Genomic DNA, 19,689 nt, shown 5'->3' with positions numbered 1-19,689 from the left:
AACGTAGTATCAGCTCCAGTTTAATTTTAAGGCCCAAAAGTGAAACAGATTAGATATACTCAAGCCTGTTATAGATCTAAAGATCCGACCCATTAAACTGACAGTTGGGATAGGTTTGGACCTATAATGGTTCGGGTCGGTTTGGGTTTTACAAGTATATTGAGTGAGGCTTGTACTTCCTAATCATTTCTTATATAAATATGTTACTATGACGACCTTAGTATTACCCTTACATGATTTGTTCTAGATATTTTGGGGGTAATTTTGTAATACCCCCTTCAAACCTGGTGATTATTTGTTCTAGATTTTTTTGGGGTAATTTAATAATACCCCTTCAAAATTTGTGATATTAAGTTTCCCCCCATGAAATACAAGATTAGGATTACCTTTACCAAAAATCAAATTTGCTTTTTGTCGATGATTTAACAGTAAAATTTTGATTTAATAATTTAAGTTTCTGAAATATGTTGCATTTTGTAAGGGTTAAACATAATATCATTAATTACATAAGGGGTGTATTACTGAAATATCTTTTTTTTAATGGACAAGAAAGGAGATTGAAATGACTTGTCCAAATAATTTTATTAGGGGTAAATTCCTAAATAATTATAAAAGTTTTTAATATTTTTGAAATGTTGATAATTTAATAATATTTTGTCAATATTACCTGATAGTTGTCTCAACATTAGCAATATTTCCAAAATATTGAAAACTTCGGTAATTATGTGAGAATTTATTCTTTTGTTATTCACTTGAAATAATTTTTCATAAAGAGAAAATTTTCAAATAATTACAAGTATTTTTCTTTATTCCGAAAACATTTGCAAGGGTATCATATAATGTTGACACTTTGTTTTGAGAAAGATTTGTCAATAATATGTGATAGCTATGTCAACTCAAGTAATATTTTATGTATTTTCAAAAATTTCAGTAATTTTTTGAGAATTTTTTTTTTTTTTATAAATAAAAAAATTATATTTAAAAAAATTATTATTTTCTGTAATATAATTGACTAATAAATATTCAATCATCTATCTAGACTTGAATATGAGTAGTCAAGGTCAAAGATTTAAATCATCAAGATCCACAGCTTAAATTTTATATTTTACATGGGTGAGGAGGGGGCATTAAGAAGAAAGGGACTTTACCATCAAGGTTGTTAAGATACCCGTCCAAAAGTCAGGGTGCATTTAGAAAGAGGTCCCTACCACTGGGTCTACTAATTAATTATCTCCCCCTCCCAAAATAAATAAATAAATAAATAACTGCACGTATCAAACATGACTTATAACTGTCACCGAAACGAAAACTAAAAGAGCCGGACCGCTAGTGACGACACGTGTGATTAATGTTAATGGAGGATATCAAATATTTGACTTTCTTTCATCATTAAAACATGGAAAAGTTTCACTAGCGGAGAAAGTACTTGTGATTTATTAATTTGAAATTGGAAAGGACTTCCTGCGTTTGACACTGAGTTTGGATTGTTTAACATTTGATTTTTAACTTGTATCTCGAAGAAAATAAATCTATGATTATATGTGTACTCTCACGTCAATTCAATGTTGAACGCAGTGTAGGATGATTCCTTGAAGTTTTGAATATTTACTTCCTAGTTTTTTCATGAAGATTAGATTATAAACATCCAAATCAATCTCTTAATCAGTTATCTTTAAGAACATGGCCCACATTATTTTTGGGTGATTTAGACTTCTCCTCTATGTAAGTTTTGGTGAATATTTGAGATTATCATAATTTCAACCTTTTCTATTCTAATAGTCAAATAAAAATTATTAGAATACCTTAGTTTTCAACATGTAATCAAAAACCTTCTTTTCCATCCCCTTAAAATTGGTCTTCTTCGACATTTTGAGTAATATTTTTTACCATCCTCTTCAACGTTATGATTCTATCTGCCATAATCTTTAATACTCAGAGCATTTTTGGATTTTTGAAAAGTAGATGATATTGATTTTTCTTTAATAAAAAATAATAAGAGTTTTTTTACAATAGAATTAAGACAAGATTATAAGTAATGGGTTAAAAATAAATTTAAATAGATTAAAAGAAAATTTTCAAAGAGGTCGAATATGTAGTTATTTTGGGGTTGTGGAGAGGGTGTAAAGGGTTTTTGCTAGGGCAACGACCCCTTGGCCATGTCTTTGATTAGATGGGCTATCATTTATTTGTTTTTTACCTTCTTCTATGAATAATGATTTTCTGACGTCCCCTTCTGACACATGCCCCGTGATAGATTATTTCCTCAGGATACACAATTGCACATATTTATGAGGATGTAAAGTTGTGTATCTCGAGGAAAGTAATTTATGGTTATAACTCATGCCACATCAAAGGGCGTGTGTCAAAGGGGGAGGGAATCACAACTTTTCTTTCGTACCTCTACAAATTTACCTAATTTGTACATTCACATTGATATCTCATTTTCTTCTTTGGCACCTTTAATTGGAGATTTTTTTTAATTGTACAATTCTATTTCATATGTTATCGGAGATAATGACAGACTTGATCTAGTGCCCTCCAATAAACATTAAAAATTATAAAATATAATAATACGATAGACTTCACATATAGACAATAAGACAATGACTATGAAGAAAAATGATTTTTTTTTACTACATATCAACAATTAACTAAGACCGACCAAGGGGTGGTATTTAATGTAAATGTTTAAAAGTCCACGCTTTCCATTTCCAACACACACACAATCTCTTGTAACTATTTTAAATCAATTGTACGTTACCTTTATTTAAGGAAAGATGCTACATAGAAAAATGTCTTGTAAGCATTTTAAAATTTTACATATAAGAAAATGGTTTTCTCTCCCAATTCACACAAGTAGTCTCGAGATGTATATCATTCTATGATTTCCAAGCCATAAGTCGAAAAGCCAATTATTTATTGATGTCATGGTAATGAAAAAAAAAAAGACAAACGAGAAATAATTCATAAGTATAATCAAAGAGAAAATCCTTGAAATCCTATTATATGATAGACATTGAACATTCTATAAATAGAGAGTTTTTATCTGACGCATTTATTTAATTCTTCATGTATAGACTAAAGTTTTGTATAACTTATAATTACAATAAGCGTCTGAGTATCTTTGACAGGTATTTTATGTGTATCCACTTACTTTAAGTTTTAAATGATGAAATAGTTAACCCAAATCTGCAGATGTCAATTAGTTTAGTTGGTAAAGTCTTTAGGTGATAAGTAGGGGCACTTGCCCCCAAAAGAATTTTCCAAGTCTATCAATTAATAAGCTATTGCGATAAATATTAGCGACAGATTAAAAAATCCATTGTTATTGCTCCCACAATTTTTTTTTCCATTTTTAATTACTCTCCTAAAACTTTTTCTACTCTTAGATGCCATGGGTAAAATCCTGGCCCTGCCCCTGGTGACGAGAGTTTTTGGCACACATCATGAGGTGAGAGGAAGTGAACCATTTGAAGCCCCTTGTGTTGCAAGCGAGCCCACGTAAATGACCTTATTTACACACATGAATTCATGACTCAAGTATGTAATGGGTCCTATATCACAGGACCATCAGTAAGTGTTCTCAACCCTCAATTCCATCAGGACACTTTAAAACAAAAAATCTAGGAAAATTACATTTTGAAAATATGTAATTAAGATGTTGATTTTTCTGAATTATACATGAGGATGGAGAGATTGAAATCATATATTGATTATTAACGTGAAGACGTCCAATATGATAGACACATCCCAAACAAATTGAAAGGAAAATTACTTAAAGGACATTGGAGGATGGACTTTTTTTTTTTTTTGAATAATCCTTAAGTTTTGGGTGATCTCTTGATTGGTGCATTTACTAATTTTTTTTCTTTTCTTTTCTTAATAGTCCTTGGACCTCATCTCACGTGTATAATGTCTTTGAAATATCGAAACTACAATTTTCTCATTTCCTTCACATAGTTAGGTTTTCTAATGGCGATTACAATTATTTTCAATGATCTTTGATCAATTCCGATAATCTTTGATCATGAATGATGAATGGAGAATGATATTCTCTTAATTTTGAACATTTATATGTATTTTTTTTATTTCGATGTTTCATTAAAAAAAATGAAGAACGAAGTTGAAATTCTAAATTTTTTGATGATTACATCTTACCTTTTGATTTGTAACTAATATATGCATTTTGGATATTTCGAGAAGATTTACCAAGTATCGAAGTCGACAAACGATAAAATCTTGGTTACATTACAGTGTCGAATTCAACATTTTTTATAGTCAATTTCAATATTTTTATTGTCAAACTCACCACTTTTTATTGTCTAATTCAACAGTTAATTACTTTCAAGTTCAACAGGTTTTTTTTAAATAAAAATATTGTTGAACTCGACAGTAACTAAATGTTGGACTACACAATAAAAAATGGTGAACTGAACGATAAGTGATGAGTTCAACACTAAGTAATTAAATGTTAAACTAGACAATAAAAAGTGGTGAACTTGACGTTGTAATGTGAATCATATTTTTTATTTTTTCGAGTTAGATACTTGATATATTTCCTCAAAATACCCAAAATTTATATATCAAAGTTGCAAATCAAAAGTTACGATGTAATAAAAGAAAATTTTAAATCTCAACTTCGTTATCATTTTTGTTGTTGTTAAACATCGAAATAAATTTTAAAAAAAAAATACATCTAAATATTTAAGATTAAGAGAATATCATTCTCCATTCACCATTCACCATTCACTATTCATGATCAAAAGATCGTAAAAAATGATCGTAATCTCCATTGGAAAACTTAACTATGTGAAGAAGATGAGAAATATGGTAGTTTTGGTATTTCAAAGACATTATAAACTTGAAATGAGGTCCAGGAGCTATTAAGAAAAGAAAAATTTACTAAATAGACTATTAAGAGAACGCACAAAACTTTGGGACTATTTAGAAAAAAAATCCCTCCACTAGGGCTCTTTAAGTAATTCCCACCCCCACTTCTTCCAAAAAAAAGAAAAAAAAAAGAAGAAGAATGTTGATGATCAAGAAAGAATATGTTAATAAGGAAACAATCCTTCTAAGACAGTTTAAGACAAAGTCTATTTAAGAGAATTTGCTCATGCACAACCAAAACTAATTTCAACTCCAATTAAAAAGAACACGTAAGTTAGGAGTTCTAATAAAGCAAGAAGAAGACTCAAAAAAATACAAATTGAGAGAGTAAAAACAAATATCAACGCAAATATGATAACAAAAGTCGCGATTTCAAACAAAATTGAATGAATGAACGTGATCTGTTTAGTCAGACTCCCGAATTTTGGAATAATAATTGAGACTTACTATTGCCACACCAACTGTTACAATTCTTTTGGTAATTTATCATAGGATTTGGTGCGGCATTAATAGCATTTGGTGTGGCAATAGCAGCTCTCTTAATAATTTGATGATGATAGTGCAGATTTTTATGTAAAAAATTTCTTAAATGGAAATCCATTAATTTTGGGCAATTTTGTTGGACAGACATTGTTCATGACCTTGTGGCCATACTTGCTTTGTTAGGTCCGTCAAACTGAGCTGGTTACTTTTGAACCATAAAATCCTTTATGGTTCCAAAACAGAACTCACAAACTGGTCCTTGGTCGGGCTCCCGAGAAATTGTAAAAACTCGGCAATTTCTCCTATTATGTACTAACAGTTCTGTTTCTGGGGATTCCACAGTAATGCCAGTAACGGTGGGTCTCTCTCTTACATTTGCCCAACCATACAGAAAGGCGTGAAATAATAAATATTGAAGTCTTAGGCTTATTGTCAAACTTACGTCCTAATTTAGACCGAGTCAATAATGAATTAATGCAGAGTTTTAGTTAATTGTGATCATACCAGCATTAATGCATCGGATCTCATTAGAACTTTATAATTAATTATTCTTCGAAGAGAATAGTTTATGATGGGTGACTTCTTACGGAGTCCTCATGTTGTACCTCTCCCCATCTTACTCCCAAAAGTTGGTGAGATGCTTGTTAGTAATCTCCCGTTTAATTCTTGAAAAATTTATTAATTTATTATTTTTTTTCTGATAAAAATACTATTTTTCAAATTATTGAACTATTCTGAATATTTCATGTATGTTAAGTTAAAAAAGAATAAAACATGATTTTTACAAATTTTTATAATACTTAATCGAAAAAAAAAAAAAATACTATTAACTTGTTGTATGTTGTAAAGTGTAAACTTGTAAGTTGTCAAGTGTAACGCAAGTTAACTTTGAAGCGGTTATACTTTAAAATTTTGGAAAAATCCATATTTTTAAGTGACAAATGTTCGTGAAAAAAAAAATGACCCTCTACATTTATTTGAGATTACACCTTAACTTTTCAAATTGACGATTTTATCTTGATTTGGTCTTATTTTATAAACTAATAAAAAATAACTTCAATGCCCTCATTATTATCACCATCATTATTACCATCACCATCACCAATTTTATCATAACCATCACTATTATACTATCAAATTTTTTATTTTCGAATTTTTGAAATGAGACGGATAATACACATATGAAGTATATCTTACATATTTTCATTTATCGAATTTTTGCCGTATTCCAAATTGCTAGTAAGGGAGTGAGATAGCTAAGATCACATCTAAAGAAGCAGGGGCAGAGCTACATGGGGACCATGAGTGGGGCTATAGCCCCCCACTAAAATTTTTGTGAATAATTAAGATAGGTGCTAAGCCCTTTCATTTTGATTAATATTTTGAAATACCCTTATTTTTTGTCAGTTACCCCCACTGAATTTTTGGGAAAAATTAAAATTAGTGTTCTTACATTTTGATTAATATTTAAAGCTACCGCTGTCCTATACTTTTTCAAGATGGTGACATGCGGGCTCATTGAAGTTTAAAAAAGGAAAAACACTTTATCAAGGGTTGTTGAGCTTAAATGGAATGCTAAATTTGCAATCCAACCCCATAACCTTCTATATTTTATGAAAAAACTTAGATAAAAAAATAAATTAAAAAATATTTGTTTTGGGTTTGATCCAATGTTTTTAAAATGGATGATTACCAAACTCCCAAACTTAAAATTAAATTTCAACGAGGAAAATAAGTTTTTTTCAAAAAAAAAAATTTGTTCTAAATTTGTAGAATTTTATCCTCTACATCACGTGGCATTGGATCATGTTTTTGTATGCCACAAGGTGAGCTCAACGACCCTTTGTAAGATTTGAAATCTAGTAAGTTAATAAGATAAGTCTTACTCTATAGAGAAAAAATAAAAAAGATATCTACTACAGTGCAAATTGTGTTTTTATTACTTAAAAAAGCTCTCTGGAAGTACATTTTTAAGTTTGTTACCCACAAACCTTGGATGGGATCCACATTGTTCTAAAAGATTAAATGTCTATAATACCTATTATATCCTCTCTCTCTCTCTCTCTCTCTCCTCAACATCTATATATTATATTCCAAAACTAAGAATCGAACTTAATTTTTATTTATTTTTTAAATATCTAAGTTTAATCATGAAATATATAAGGTTCTAGCGTTGGATTGACAATGCAGTCATGTGAGCCGAGTGATGATTTTAAGAGAGATAATTATGTTGAGAGAAGAGAAGATATAATAAATATTTGATTTAAGGAATGTGGATATTATAGATATTTAATAGTTTTAAAATAGTGTGGGTCTCATTCTAAAGTTTGTTGGGTAATAAACCCTTATAAAATAAGGTTCTTTTATGGCTATCAGAACTCCAAGGGAGTATTTGTAATAAAAATGTAATAGTAAGCTATACTTGAGAGATAATTACGTTGAGAGAAGAGAAGATATAATAAATATTTGATTTAAGGAATGCAAATATTATAGATATTTAATAGTTTTAAAAGAATGTGGGTCCCTCTTATAGTTATCAGAACTCTAAGGCAGTTTTTGTAATAGAAATGCAATAGTGAAGTCTACTTGATAAATTTCTGTTAGAAAAAAAAACCACGGATTTAACACACCCACAGTTTTTATCGATATTAGTGGGACGATTGTGTTTTTCAAACTAATGTAAAATTACTTAAGGACTCTCATCTTCAACCTTTATTCAACTTTATGAAAAAAAAAATTGATGATTTAGTTCCCCCACGACATTTTGATTGATATTAGAGATACCCCTATGTTTTTTAATTTGACGACATGTATCACTTTGCCTTGATTTCCTCAAATTTCGATTAATGACAAATGACTTGAAGGACGTCACTTTCAACCGGTATTTAGTCTCAATAATCATATTACAAAGTAGAACCATAAAATTCAGATTCTATAATTATTCGAAAGAGCTTAAATAGAAGAAAAATCAAAATTACTGATCAACCATCATTAGTACTTAGCCCCTATTGATAAAAAATCCTAGCTTCGCCCATGTTAGGAAGCTGAAGTCTTGAGCTCGAATCTTCCCTCAGGTAGAGCTTTCACTCAGGCGGGTTGGATATCAACCCGTGCCCAACACGACCTCGGGCATAACATGCTCAACCCAAGCCCAACTGAAGTTGAGTTGGTCGGGTTGGCTCATTCCTTATTAATATTAGATAATTTAGTAATAATAATAGCTTATAAAAAGATAAGTGGTATGTTAAAAAATATAAAATTTACAAGAAAGAAATAGAGATATTTTTAAATTATAATCATATTAAGTTCAGGTTCGGGCAATCCGATGCCTACACTCGAACCCAACCTGATTTCATTCGGTCAAAATTACCCCAATCTCTACATAATTGTGCCCAAACCCGACCAAAGGTCGGGTTGAACCCATTGGGTTGAACCCATTGGGTTGAGCATTTGGCCCGCCCAAGTTGCAGCCCAACCCTCAGGGACTTATCCCAGAAATTATCTTGTGCGTGTGTGGGGAGGGCACTGCATATGCCCAACGCTCTGATAACTCGGTTCAGAAAAACAAAAAGAAGGTAAATTGAGTTAAGAAAAATCAAAGACAAGGTAATTTGTATTCCTGAGTTGTATCACAAGTTTAGGTTGGATGACTTTTCCACCTGTGAGTTGGGAAATGGATCAAATCGATTCATCCAATCCCTGATTAAAACTTTTAAAAACTAGGTAGAGTTGATTAGTTTGATTGATTATTTATGAGTAAGTGGTTTTAAGAAATTTAATTTTTGTGATTGTTGTATCTACTAATCTAGTTAATAACTAAACAACTCACATATGAACCATACATCCACATGTCATGAAAAACAGTATGATCAGGTGCTATGTGAATGTAGAGCACAAAATTCTAAAAACTCTAGAAAACATGTAAAATAGACATTTTTTTAATCATATTCTGCATTTTAAATTTGGAAGTACAAGTGCTCATCCATTTTTTAAGCTTTGACCAATTCTTTAATCATAAAAGCAAATATTAATTATAAGTCCTGATAATCAGACTCACTTTTTTGTACACTCCCTTCACAAAACCATACAAAATCATAAGGATCTGTCTTTGAGTATCCTGAAGCAAAGGATTTATGGTTCTGAAAAGGGAACGTACAAAAAAGTGAATCAGATTATCATGACTCAAATTATAAATCCTAGAAGGCTGAGGTGTTATTTGGACCAATATTGTGGTTCACCTGGTCCAAATGAGAACCTCAGTCCAAAATTTCTGTCCTTCAATTCAAATAATTAGGATACGGATACTCTCAATTCTTACTCCCAATTTGTACTCCTGCCTATTGGGCCCCCCTATAGATAAAATTTTAGACAATCTGATCGTGCGATGAACTACCCATGCCTTGATGACCATCCTAGGAAATTTTCGATATATTTACTTCACTAAACCTTGACTTCAATTTAATTTAAGATATTTTTTTAATATAGTTAGTAAAGGTATATTGTACACATATTTGTGAAGGTGATCTTCATGTTGAGAAATGTTCGATTAGATGGTCAAGATTATCATCCATGTACACCGAACAAAATGTGATATTCATGGCTAATTTAGTAAGTAATCATGGAGATTTCATAGTTTATAGTATTTTAATATCTCAAGGATAAGTATGTATTAGTTTTCTAGTCAGTAAAGCGTGAGTAAAAAATGACAATTAAATAATAATAATCTCTCTTGAATACAAAATGTGGAAGGATATTGGGTTCTATTTAGAATGATTAACTTCTTTGAGATAGATAATCTCTGCTTAAACATTTATTTTATAAATAATATATAATTTTGAGCTCAGAATGACCTATTTGAGCAGAATTCAAGGGTCTCCTCCTTGCTTGGTAAGGAAGAGAGATGTACATTGTGCTGCTGTATCCTCAGGGCTGGTGACTGTAAATGAAAAGAAAATAAAGCTAAAATCAATTTAATATTCCAATAGGAAATTAAGAAAAAAAAAAAGACAATGAATTAGCCAAAGAGAAACTAAATGCACAAAAAACTTGAACCATCAATGCCGCATAGCTGAGTATGAGTTGTTAGGGTTAGGGATTCGAGTATTCTAAAATTGTCCAGATTTACATAGTTCATTGATATGCTTGGTAAGATACCTATATTCTTGTTCGTCTGTCTCCATTGACACAAAAGTGAAAAGAGTTAAGGTGCGGGAGGGGGGTAATAAGGTGTGTTTATGGTATGTGAATGGTAAACATAAAGCATATCTGACACAAGAGATAGAGAGAGATTCTATTGTCACATCAACTTTTGCTAATGCCACCCCAATTCATATCTAGTATCTATTACATGGTATGGAATATGGATTAGAGATTTTACCTGTGTGTCCCACTGTTCGTTCCGATTCATAAATCTCACAATCATTTCCTCCCTGTTCAAACAAAAGAAAAAAAAATCTTATTTTAGATTCAAGGAACATGTGCGCATAGAAATTGCATTGTAAGTTTTGTCACCAAAGAATGGTGAAAGAGGACATGTGATGCAGGGGAGGAATGATGAAAGAGGTGAAGCTAGTAGAGTTAAAATGGGTTACCTTGTATGTTTTGTCACCAAAGAAGTGGATTTCATGAAAATCATCAAGGTATTTGAGGCAATATGTTTTGTCCCAACCTTGAGGGAATACCTGTTACAAGCGTTATGCAAGGAAAAAATAAGGTGTTTCATTAAATAATTCAAAGCCAGCAACACAAACTCAAGTTATAACTCACTCACATCAAAGCTTATCTGTCCTCCAATAGAAAATGTCAAGTTTAAGTGTGCAAACTTCTCTCGAAGCAGAGATACCATTTTTGAGCGAATGTTGTGAACCTGATTTTGTTTTTTTAAAGAAGTATATCAGTATCTGATGAAAAATACCATAGTAGATTTCAAAAAAATGTATACATCAGCAACAACATCAAATATATACCTTGTCATACTGTTCAAACTCATCCCGTTCCTCTTGACTGCAATTTCGCCCAATTGGCGATACATTAAGCATCCCACTTCGGAACTCTATGAACGTACCCCTAGAGAAGCAATTGAAAGATAAAGGATTGTTTTCATTAAGTTTGTTTTAACATTACCATAGATGAGCACTTCAGTATTCACCAACCTTTTTATGGGAATATCCAAGTCAGCAATATAATGAAGTGTAAAATTAATAAATTCCTGCACAAGCATTTGTGATCCGTTACAACAGTGTCTACAAAGAGGAATATAAGTGAATTCTTGGAAGAGGAGGCCTGCAATTTGTTTTCTTTATCCTTAGATGGGACAGACCATTCATTAGATATTACCTAGGAAGTTTGGTGTTGGTTAAACAAATAATGTCCCTCCTTTCTACCTTTTGTAGAACCTCAGGTTCTAATGGAGTGGTAACTTGGATTACCTCTAACTAAGAGTACTCTTAAGAGTGATAGGAGGGAAGCAGAAGGTAAGGTCTTACCTTGAGTTGTTCTTCTCCAAGAAATGACTTCAAGCTCTGGCGATACAAAGAGAAAACCATGAGACCATTAAAAGGATAAGAATATGACCACAAATAATTGAACTAGATTGTGGGGCTTAAGAACTCCAAGCTTTAATTATGGGATAAACTATGAGTCCAAAACCTACACATTGGGGAGTCAGACTACATTACTCAACTCCCAACGAAGTTCTCTAACAGAACAAGTTGGAGAAAAATACAAATTTACAAACTATTCTGTGGCTAGAAAATTTCTTGATCTTCTATAGCATAAACAGGAAAAAAAATATACCTGCGTGCCAATAAGCTTCCCATCTTTGTGAGCCACAAGACCATTTTCAGAAAAGACATAATCATAATCATCGATAACTGGAAGGACAAAACAAGGATCCACAGATGTCAGACCTTACAATGAAATCAGAAGTTACCTGAAGATTCTTGAGAACTCTGACTGATGGAGCAATTACATACCTAGCAGTGCCCATTGACATGTATACAAGTAGAAACTATATGAAAAAACCCATAGAAGGTAGAACATCTTTAAACAGGTTGAGTTGAATACCATAGAAAATGATTTGCAATTCAACTATAAACGAATACTTTAAATGGTACAACTCAGGAAAATACTGAAATTTTAGAATTTGAGGCTACTTAATGGATTTAGTATTAGTTTTATCAATGGATTGTGGAGAAAAAACATGAAATCCAACATTGTGGTCTGTTTCAGCCAATAAACTCTTGCAATTCATTTAACATCCTCGCTTGTAGTAACACTTTCCTTAGCCAAAGCGCTTTCCTTCTTAAATTAAATACAAACTAGATGAAGAATATCAGAAATTAGCTGAATTGGGACTCTCGGTCTTTTCCCTTTTGGGAAATTCAGAATCTATGCACTTGGAATCTAAATGAATGCCCTTAAGCACACTATGTGGACACATGTTTTGAATGCAAAGGATAGCAAACTAAAAAATTTAACACGTCCTACTGACCAGATCTACAGGACCAAAAGTCAGTATGGTTGGACTATCTTGAATATTCAATTTCACTCTATTCCTCCAGATGGTACACTAATTCAATAAAAAGATCTATAGTTCAAATGATAAAAAATATTCGATCAGGACCCACTGACATGAGACATGAGACATTGATTGAGGTATTGTGCTCAAGGATAGCATTTTCCGAGTACTCACAGATGCAAGGAGCTCCCTATTTATTTATTTATTTATTGTTTTATTTGAGGTTTGCAGGTGTGTATCTTCCTTTATTATTTTCAGTGTTTTTCAAATTGAACTAATTTAATAATTATGAAATGCAAATTCTCTCTCTTTCAGTCTATATCTTTCTCCAAATTTAGGGGGCGGGGTGGACACATCCATGCCAAAGCATGTAAGAAGCAAACAAACTCTACAACATTAGCACGTGGTCCACATATTCCATAAAAATATGTCTTTTACGCATCCATTTTCACAAAAGCAGAGTCTATAAAGGAAAAATTAGTAGTGCAGACAAGAACTCTTCTTCCAACACAGGAGGTCACTTTGTTTACTCTTCCCTCATTCTTTTATCTTAAATTGATGAAAACCATTCCTGGTACTTTTAACAAAAATCCAATCTTTGAACAGGAAAAATGTTAGTGGGGACAGAAAAGCTACATCACTCATACAAGCTACCAAGGTTCAAAATGTAGAACAAATCTCATCCTTTCCACATGAGGAATAAAGCTATAACTATGAAATCAAATGGTAAATTTTAATTACAGAGCATGCTGAGGCAACTAGGAGCTAGTAATATCTAGATTTTCTTGTTCCTTCCATTACAAGTGAAAGCCAAGCTCTAGGAAAAGCAAACCTGATTTCCCAAGCTGCTCCGATATCTTAACAAGATCAGATCCTCCAACAACACCAACTGTAACAACCTGAAGATTGAAAAAACTAGTAAAATTTAAAAGAATGTGTTGGGTCATGCAAAAAGGGAGCCAAATTCAAAAGAAGCATCAGAAGCATCTCAGTATCAAAATTACACTATTGCTGCGGTGAAAAATGGAAGAAGACAGAATTACGCAATCAAGTACCTTCCGAAGGTTCCGCATGAATTCTAACATCTTTGGAGTCGCATCCTGCAGTGAGACAAGCTATATAAGATAAAGCAATAGATAAACTAGATTTCAACGATTAACAAAGCTAAGTCAGGTGAATTTGACCCATGATTGACCTGAGCACAAAACGCAAAATTGGTTGTCTGTAAAACTACATAGATTAATCATTTTTACTAAGAACTGATATATCGATCAGCCAAAAGAGAACTTCTCTACTAGTCTAATGCTTAACTAGCTCAGCTTGAGGCATCAGCCTGAATTACAATTGGTTGATGAGCTGAAAAACTACTACGACAAAGACCACAAGTTTGGTCTTAGATAACACATCTAAGTAAAAAAAACATGCATCAAAACTAGCTGAGGTTTACATTGACTGATTAGACACGTCCAACTCCATCATCGAATCAGAACTTACTGACCCACTAAACCTCCACTGTAAGTAGTTAGGATTTCTATAACAGTGAGTGAATGTGGATCATAGTCACGAAATTCTCCGAAAATTTTCAAAAATTCATAAAATTCTCTGAATAAGGGATTAATCGAGAAAATTAGAAAATTGAGGAATTAATCAGTGGTTTATTGATTAATCGTCAAATATGGTAGCATTTTTACCCTTCCTGGTAAAATTTTTATTTTCTTCAACAGTCAAATCTCAAGAACAAAATAGGGATTTTAGGGCGGAAAAAGATGATGGGCTTTAGAAAAAATCTCCGAATGAACTAAATTGAACTCCTACCAAAAAATTATCAAATCCAAACTTTGTTACTAGATCCAGACAATATGGAGATATAAATGGGAAAAAAAAAAGAGAACTTACAATAAATTTAAAAAAATTCCATAAGAAGAAATTTATAAACATATAAAATTTATAAAACAGAAATATAAAAAAACAATAAATTTGTTTCTAAGGAAACAATTTTAAGGGAAAAAAATAAAAATTCTAAGCTTCCATGCAGGGGCGAAAATGAAAAATTGGAGCATAAAGCCAAGTACCTTTCTTGGAGCTGTAAGTGTCCCATCAACATCAAATAGAGCAATCAAACCCAACTTCTTCGAGGCCATTATCAAGAATTTCTACAACCACATTCACAAAATTATCAAAGCTCCTACATTATCAAATTCTTCTAAAACTCAGAAACTTTACAGCCAACAAGATTAATTTTTTGAAGAAAAAATTGCCAATTCGAAAGTATAGAAAGCTAAATCTTTATTAAAAAATATTTTGAGCTCGATTTGATTAGTGTGGACAAAGTCCATCACCAATTAGGACTCGGCCGAGCTCCCTCGTTTAGCAGATACCGAGTAGAAGATCGATCCAGCTTCTATTTTATCGCAAAAAAGACGAATTTGATTCTCACTTTTACCTAAATTAAACTCGGAAACGAAGAGTTAAAAAAAGAACAATGATGAACGAAGAAGAAACCTTGGATTAGGTTAAAAGCTTAATTACAGCTTTAGATCTTGAGAATTAAGCAATTTTACCTGCAAAAATCTCGGAAGTTGAGTTTTCTGAACTAAAATTTGAAGCAGACAGAGACCGTTGCGGATCTTCGAAGGAAAAAAATAAATACAATTTTGGGAGTTCCCGGGGTAATAAATAAATAAATAAATCTTCGAGTGGGAAGGCTCAGATCAAGAAATAGATATTGTATCCTATGCTCCACGGAATCAGATAGCTAATTGCCTCCCAACGCTTGTTTGATCGCCACGTCAACAGATTCTAATCAAATCGAATATAGGACATTCAGATTCGAATTTGAATCCACAAATATTCAATAATATCCGATTTGGTATTGGAGTTGAAGAACCACCATCAATGGACCCAAAAAAATGAGTCCGACTCTCTAACAGTCGTTTGTGAGAGAGAAGCATCTGGATTCCAAACACGAATCTTGAGATGTATTTGTCACATCGTACTCGTTCTCATGTCACTCCGAACAAAGGAAATCTCAAATCGATGTTGCTTGTAAAGGAATGAAGAGAATGTTCTCTGTTTTTTTTTTTTTCATTTTGATATGTGTACAAGTGTTGCTATATATAATAACATTGGAGAATCAATTAAGGATATAACGGATATATTCAAATTTTGAAATATAAAAACTGAATCCCAGATTTTATGCATCCTATTATTGAATCCCAGATTTTACGCATCCTATTATTGAATCCCAGATTTTACGCATCCTATTATCTTGTGCTTGATTTGTGGTGGCTGATGACAGCTTTGTGATTCGGCATCAGGTGCACCAATATCCCCCCGCAATCGAAATGGCAGATCTTGCAATTGAAGATTGGCACGCAACAAAGTGAATCAAGGAGCATTCAAGACTTTGGTGAGCAAGTCAGCCAACTGGTCTTTTGAAGAGACAAACGAAACTTGAAGCTTTTTTTGTAGGACTTGATCTCGCACATAATGAAAATCAATTTCAATATGTTTGGTTCGGGCATGAAACACTGGATTGGATGAGAGATATGTGGCCCCAATATTGTCACACCATAACGTTGGGCAGTGAGGAAGAGAAATGTGTAAATCATGTAGAACCGATTGAATCCATTGAAGTTCCGCAGCGGCGTTGGAAAGAGATTTATATTCGGACTCAGTGCTACTTCTTGCCACTGTTTGTTGTTGTTTACAACTCCATGAGATTAAGTTCTTGCCATGGAAAATACAGTAAGCACCCACACTTCTTCTGTCGTCAATATCCCCCGCCCAATCAGCATCACTAAAGCTATGAAGAGCTTGATTAATTTGTCTGGTAAAGTGAAGGCCGAATGAAATGGTATGCTTAAGATATCGAAGGATTCGCTTCATCGCCTGCCAATGGGGTTCTTTTGGTTGATGCATGAACTTGCTTACGCGATGAACACTGTAAGCTATATCTGGACGTGTAAAACCAAGGTAATGCAAAGCTCCAACTGTACTCCGATAAAGTTGAGGATCACTGAAGTCGGCACCTTCAAATTTGGAGAGATTGCAGGTGGTTGCCATGGGAGTTGCACATGGTTTCACGTTGTCCATGTTTACTTTCCGTAATAGATCACCAATGTATTTTCGTTGGGTTAAGAACAAATCATCACCCATACGTAAAGTTTCAACACCAAGGAAAAAAGATAATTGTCCAAGGTCTTTAACTGGAAAGATTGAAGATAAAGTGCCAATTAATTGGTCAATAGCCTTAGTATCCGAACCTGTAACAATTATGTCATCCACATAGATGAGGATGATTATTTGTATTTTTCCTTGCTGAAAAGTGTAGAGAGAGGTGTCAGCCTTGGAGCCTTTAAAGCCGATTGTTTGCAATTGATCCGTGAGGCGAGAGAACCATGCTCTTGGTGCTTGCCGAAGGCCATAGAGACTTTTTTTTAATTTGCAAACATGATGAGGATAATCCGGATGAATAAATCCTTATGGTTGTTGCATATAAACATCCTCTTGTAGAAATCCATGAAGAAATGCATTTTGAATATCCAATTGGCGTAGTGGCCAATTATTAGAGACTGCAAGAGAGATGACGAGCCGAATTGTATTTGGTTTAACCACCGGGCTAAAAGTCTCAGTAAAATCAACACCTTCTTGTTGGTGGAAGCCTTTAGCAACAAGGCGGGCTTTGAATCGTTCAATACTACCGTCCGCCTTTTTTTTGACACGGTACACCCATTTATTCCCAACAAGATTATATTCTTGTCGGGGTGGAACTAGATCCCAAGTTCCATTTTGAATTAAGGCATTGAATTCTGAAAGCATTGCATTCCTCCATTGTGAGTGTTTATTTGCTTCGGTGAAACAACTTGGCTCAATGTAAGAATTATTTACTTCGGCAAGAAGTGCTTTTGGAAGTGGATATTTGATGTATCCAACGTACGGCCGTTTCGGCTTGAGGTTATTTGTTTGTGACCGTGTGACCATGCGTTGTGTTGTAGCAGATGTAGACACTTGGGTAGGCAAGGTACTAGGTTGTGAAATTTTAGCAGGCGTCGAACTTGATGCAGCATGCGAGTCTGGAGCGTTGGCATCATCTGGATGGTGCAATGCCGTTGTAGTGGCATTTGACATTAAATCAAATTCAAGTGGTGTTGGATGAGGTTGAGATATTTGAGCACCTGTATTTAAAATTTGTGTGTGCGGACATGTGGAATGCAAATTAAAAGGAAGGGATGCCATGTCAGATGGAGAGTGACCGAGAGAAAGAGGATCTGATTTTTTATATGGAAAGAGAGATTCATCAAAGACCACGTGCCGAGAGACATAGATTTTTCCTGTTGATAAGTCTAAGCATTTGTACCCCTGATGTGAGAGACTATAGCCTACAAAAATGCAAGTTTTGGAGCGAAAATCAATTTTGTGACGATTATAGGGTCGTAGGTTGGGCCAGCAAGCACAACCAAAGACACGCATAAAGTCGTAGTTTGGTTTTTTGTGATATGCTTTTTCAAACGGAGAGTGGTTATTCAAGATTTTAGTTGGCAAACGATTAATAATATAGGTTGCCGTTTGAAAAGCATCTTCCCAATAGGAGTGAGGAAGATTTGAATGAGCTAATAAAGCAAGTCCCATTTCAACAATTTGACGATGACGTCTTTCAACTGAACCCATTTGTTCATGAGTATAAGGACATGAAATACGATGTTCAATGCCAAAATTTTTGAAATGAGTATTGAGTCGGCGAAATTCTCCGCCCCAATCGCTTTGAATAGCTTTAATTTTTGTATCAAAGTGCCGTTCAACAAATGTTTGAAATTGGAAAAAAAATATTTTCAACTTCAGATTTATTTTTGAGGGGGAAAAACCAAATAAATTTTGTACAATCATCTAAGAAACAAACATAATAACGAGAGTTATAGCTCGAGGTAACAGCACTTGGTCCCCATACATCCGAATAAATTAGTTCTAAAGGTCGAGTTGCATGGTTAACAGATTTTGAAAAGGGCAAATTGTGGCTCTTGGCCATCTCACAATCAGGGCAAACAGATTGCCTTTTATTAACTTGAACAGAAATTTTATTGGAATTTAACACATGATTGACAGTTCGAAAATTAGCATGTCCTAGTCGACGATGCCAATCAGAGATGGAAATACGAACACCGACAAAGACAGAAGAGACAACGCATGGAAGTGGTGTAGAAAAGCAATACAACCCATCTTTGCTATGGCCTTGATGAAGGATGTTCCCCGAGTAGTCCTTGATGAGAAAAAAATCATTGTGAAACTCAAAGTAAACATTGTTATCTCGAGTAAATTTTTGAACAGAAATTAGATTTTTTGTGATTTGGGGAACAACAAGAATTTTATCAAGAACAAAAGATTTTGAAGGTGTGGATAAGGATGTGGTGCCAGTGTGGGTTATAGACAAACCTGTACCATCACCGACTTGGATTTGATCTGTGCCAACATAGTCTTCTCCACGTACATTGAGATTATTGAAATTGTTGGTCAGATGGTGCGTTGCTCCAGAGTCAACATGCCACTCTTGGTCAGACGGCTGCCGAGTTTGGTTGGTGGAGAGGTTGGCTTGTCCAGTCCGACGTGGTGGTGGGGGTAGAAAGTGAGGATCATAACGCTTATAACATCGAGAGGCAGTATGGCCTGATTTTTCACATAGTTGGCACCACAAGTCAGAATTACGAGGTGAGAAATTACCTCTACCAGTGCCACGATTTGAGCCTCCAAAGGCATGCCCTCTAGTGGAGCTGCTACGGCTACGATAGCCGGAAAAATTCTGC

At 33.6% G+C, this 19,689-nt stretch overlaps 1 protein-coding gene across 3 annotated transcripts; it reads right to left on the bottom strand.

Moving 5' to 3' along the window:
• Window positions 1-10,065: 10,065 nt before the first annotated feature.
• LOC147393669 (phosphomannomutase) lies at window positions 10,066-15,611 on the bottom strand. Of its 3 annotated transcripts, none has more exons than XM_086456923.1 (12): window positions 15,454-15,611; window positions 14,965-15,045; window positions 13,948-13,992; window positions 13,725-13,791; window positions 12,169-12,245; window positions 11,859-11,894; window positions 11,526-11,581; window positions 11,340-11,439; window positions 11,144-11,239; window positions 10,965-11,054; window positions 10,751-10,802; window positions 10,066-10,309 (listed from the first exon to the last, which is right to left on the bottom strand). In XM_086456923.1, the coding sequence occupies exons 2-12, from the start codon at window positions 15,031-15,033 to the stop codon at window positions 10,239-10,241; spliced, it is 759 nt and encodes a 252-aa protein (XP_086313049.1). In that variant the 5' UTR covers window positions 15,034-15,045; window positions 15,454-15,611; the 3' UTR covers window positions 10,066-10,238. The 3 variants fall into 3 exon arrangements, with proteins under 3 accessions (XP_086313049.1, XP_086313050.1, XP_086313051.1); XM_086456924.1 differs by having other exon boundaries at window positions 14,965-15,077; window positions 15,454-15,605; XM_086456925.1 differs by lacking the exon at window positions 15,454-15,611 and adding an exon at window positions 15,395-15,413.
• Window positions 15,612-19,689: the final 4,078 nt, after the last annotated feature.

Source organism: Akebia trifoliata, chromosome 10, assembly GCF_017979445.1.
Source record: "Akebia trifoliata isolate Shusen 1 chromosome 10, ASM1797944v1, whole genome shotgun sequence".
Lineage (NCBI taxonomy): Eukaryota > Viridiplantae > Streptophyta > Magnoliopsida > Ranunculales > Lardizabalaceae > Akebia > Akebia trifoliata.
Note: the sequence above shows the minus strand (reverse complement) of the source record. Positions and strands in the feature narration are given on the sequence as shown.

What these genes read in the sequence shown, in the direction of transcription:
- LOC147393669 (XM_086456923.1), bottom strand. Translation starts at nt 15,033, where the DNA reads ATGGCCTCGAAGAAGTTGGGTTTGATTGCTCTATTTGATGTTGATGGG. An exon ending in CACTTACAGCTCCAAGAAAG is followed by an intron (nt 13,993 to 14,964) that starts GTACTTGGCTTT and finishes GTCTCACTGCAG; the next exon opens with GATGCGACTCCAAAGATGTT. An exon ending in TTGGAGAAGAACAACTCAAG is followed by an intron (nt 11,582 to 11,858) that starts GTAAGACCTTAC and finishes ATGCTTGTGCAG; the next exon opens with GAATTTATTAATTTTACACT.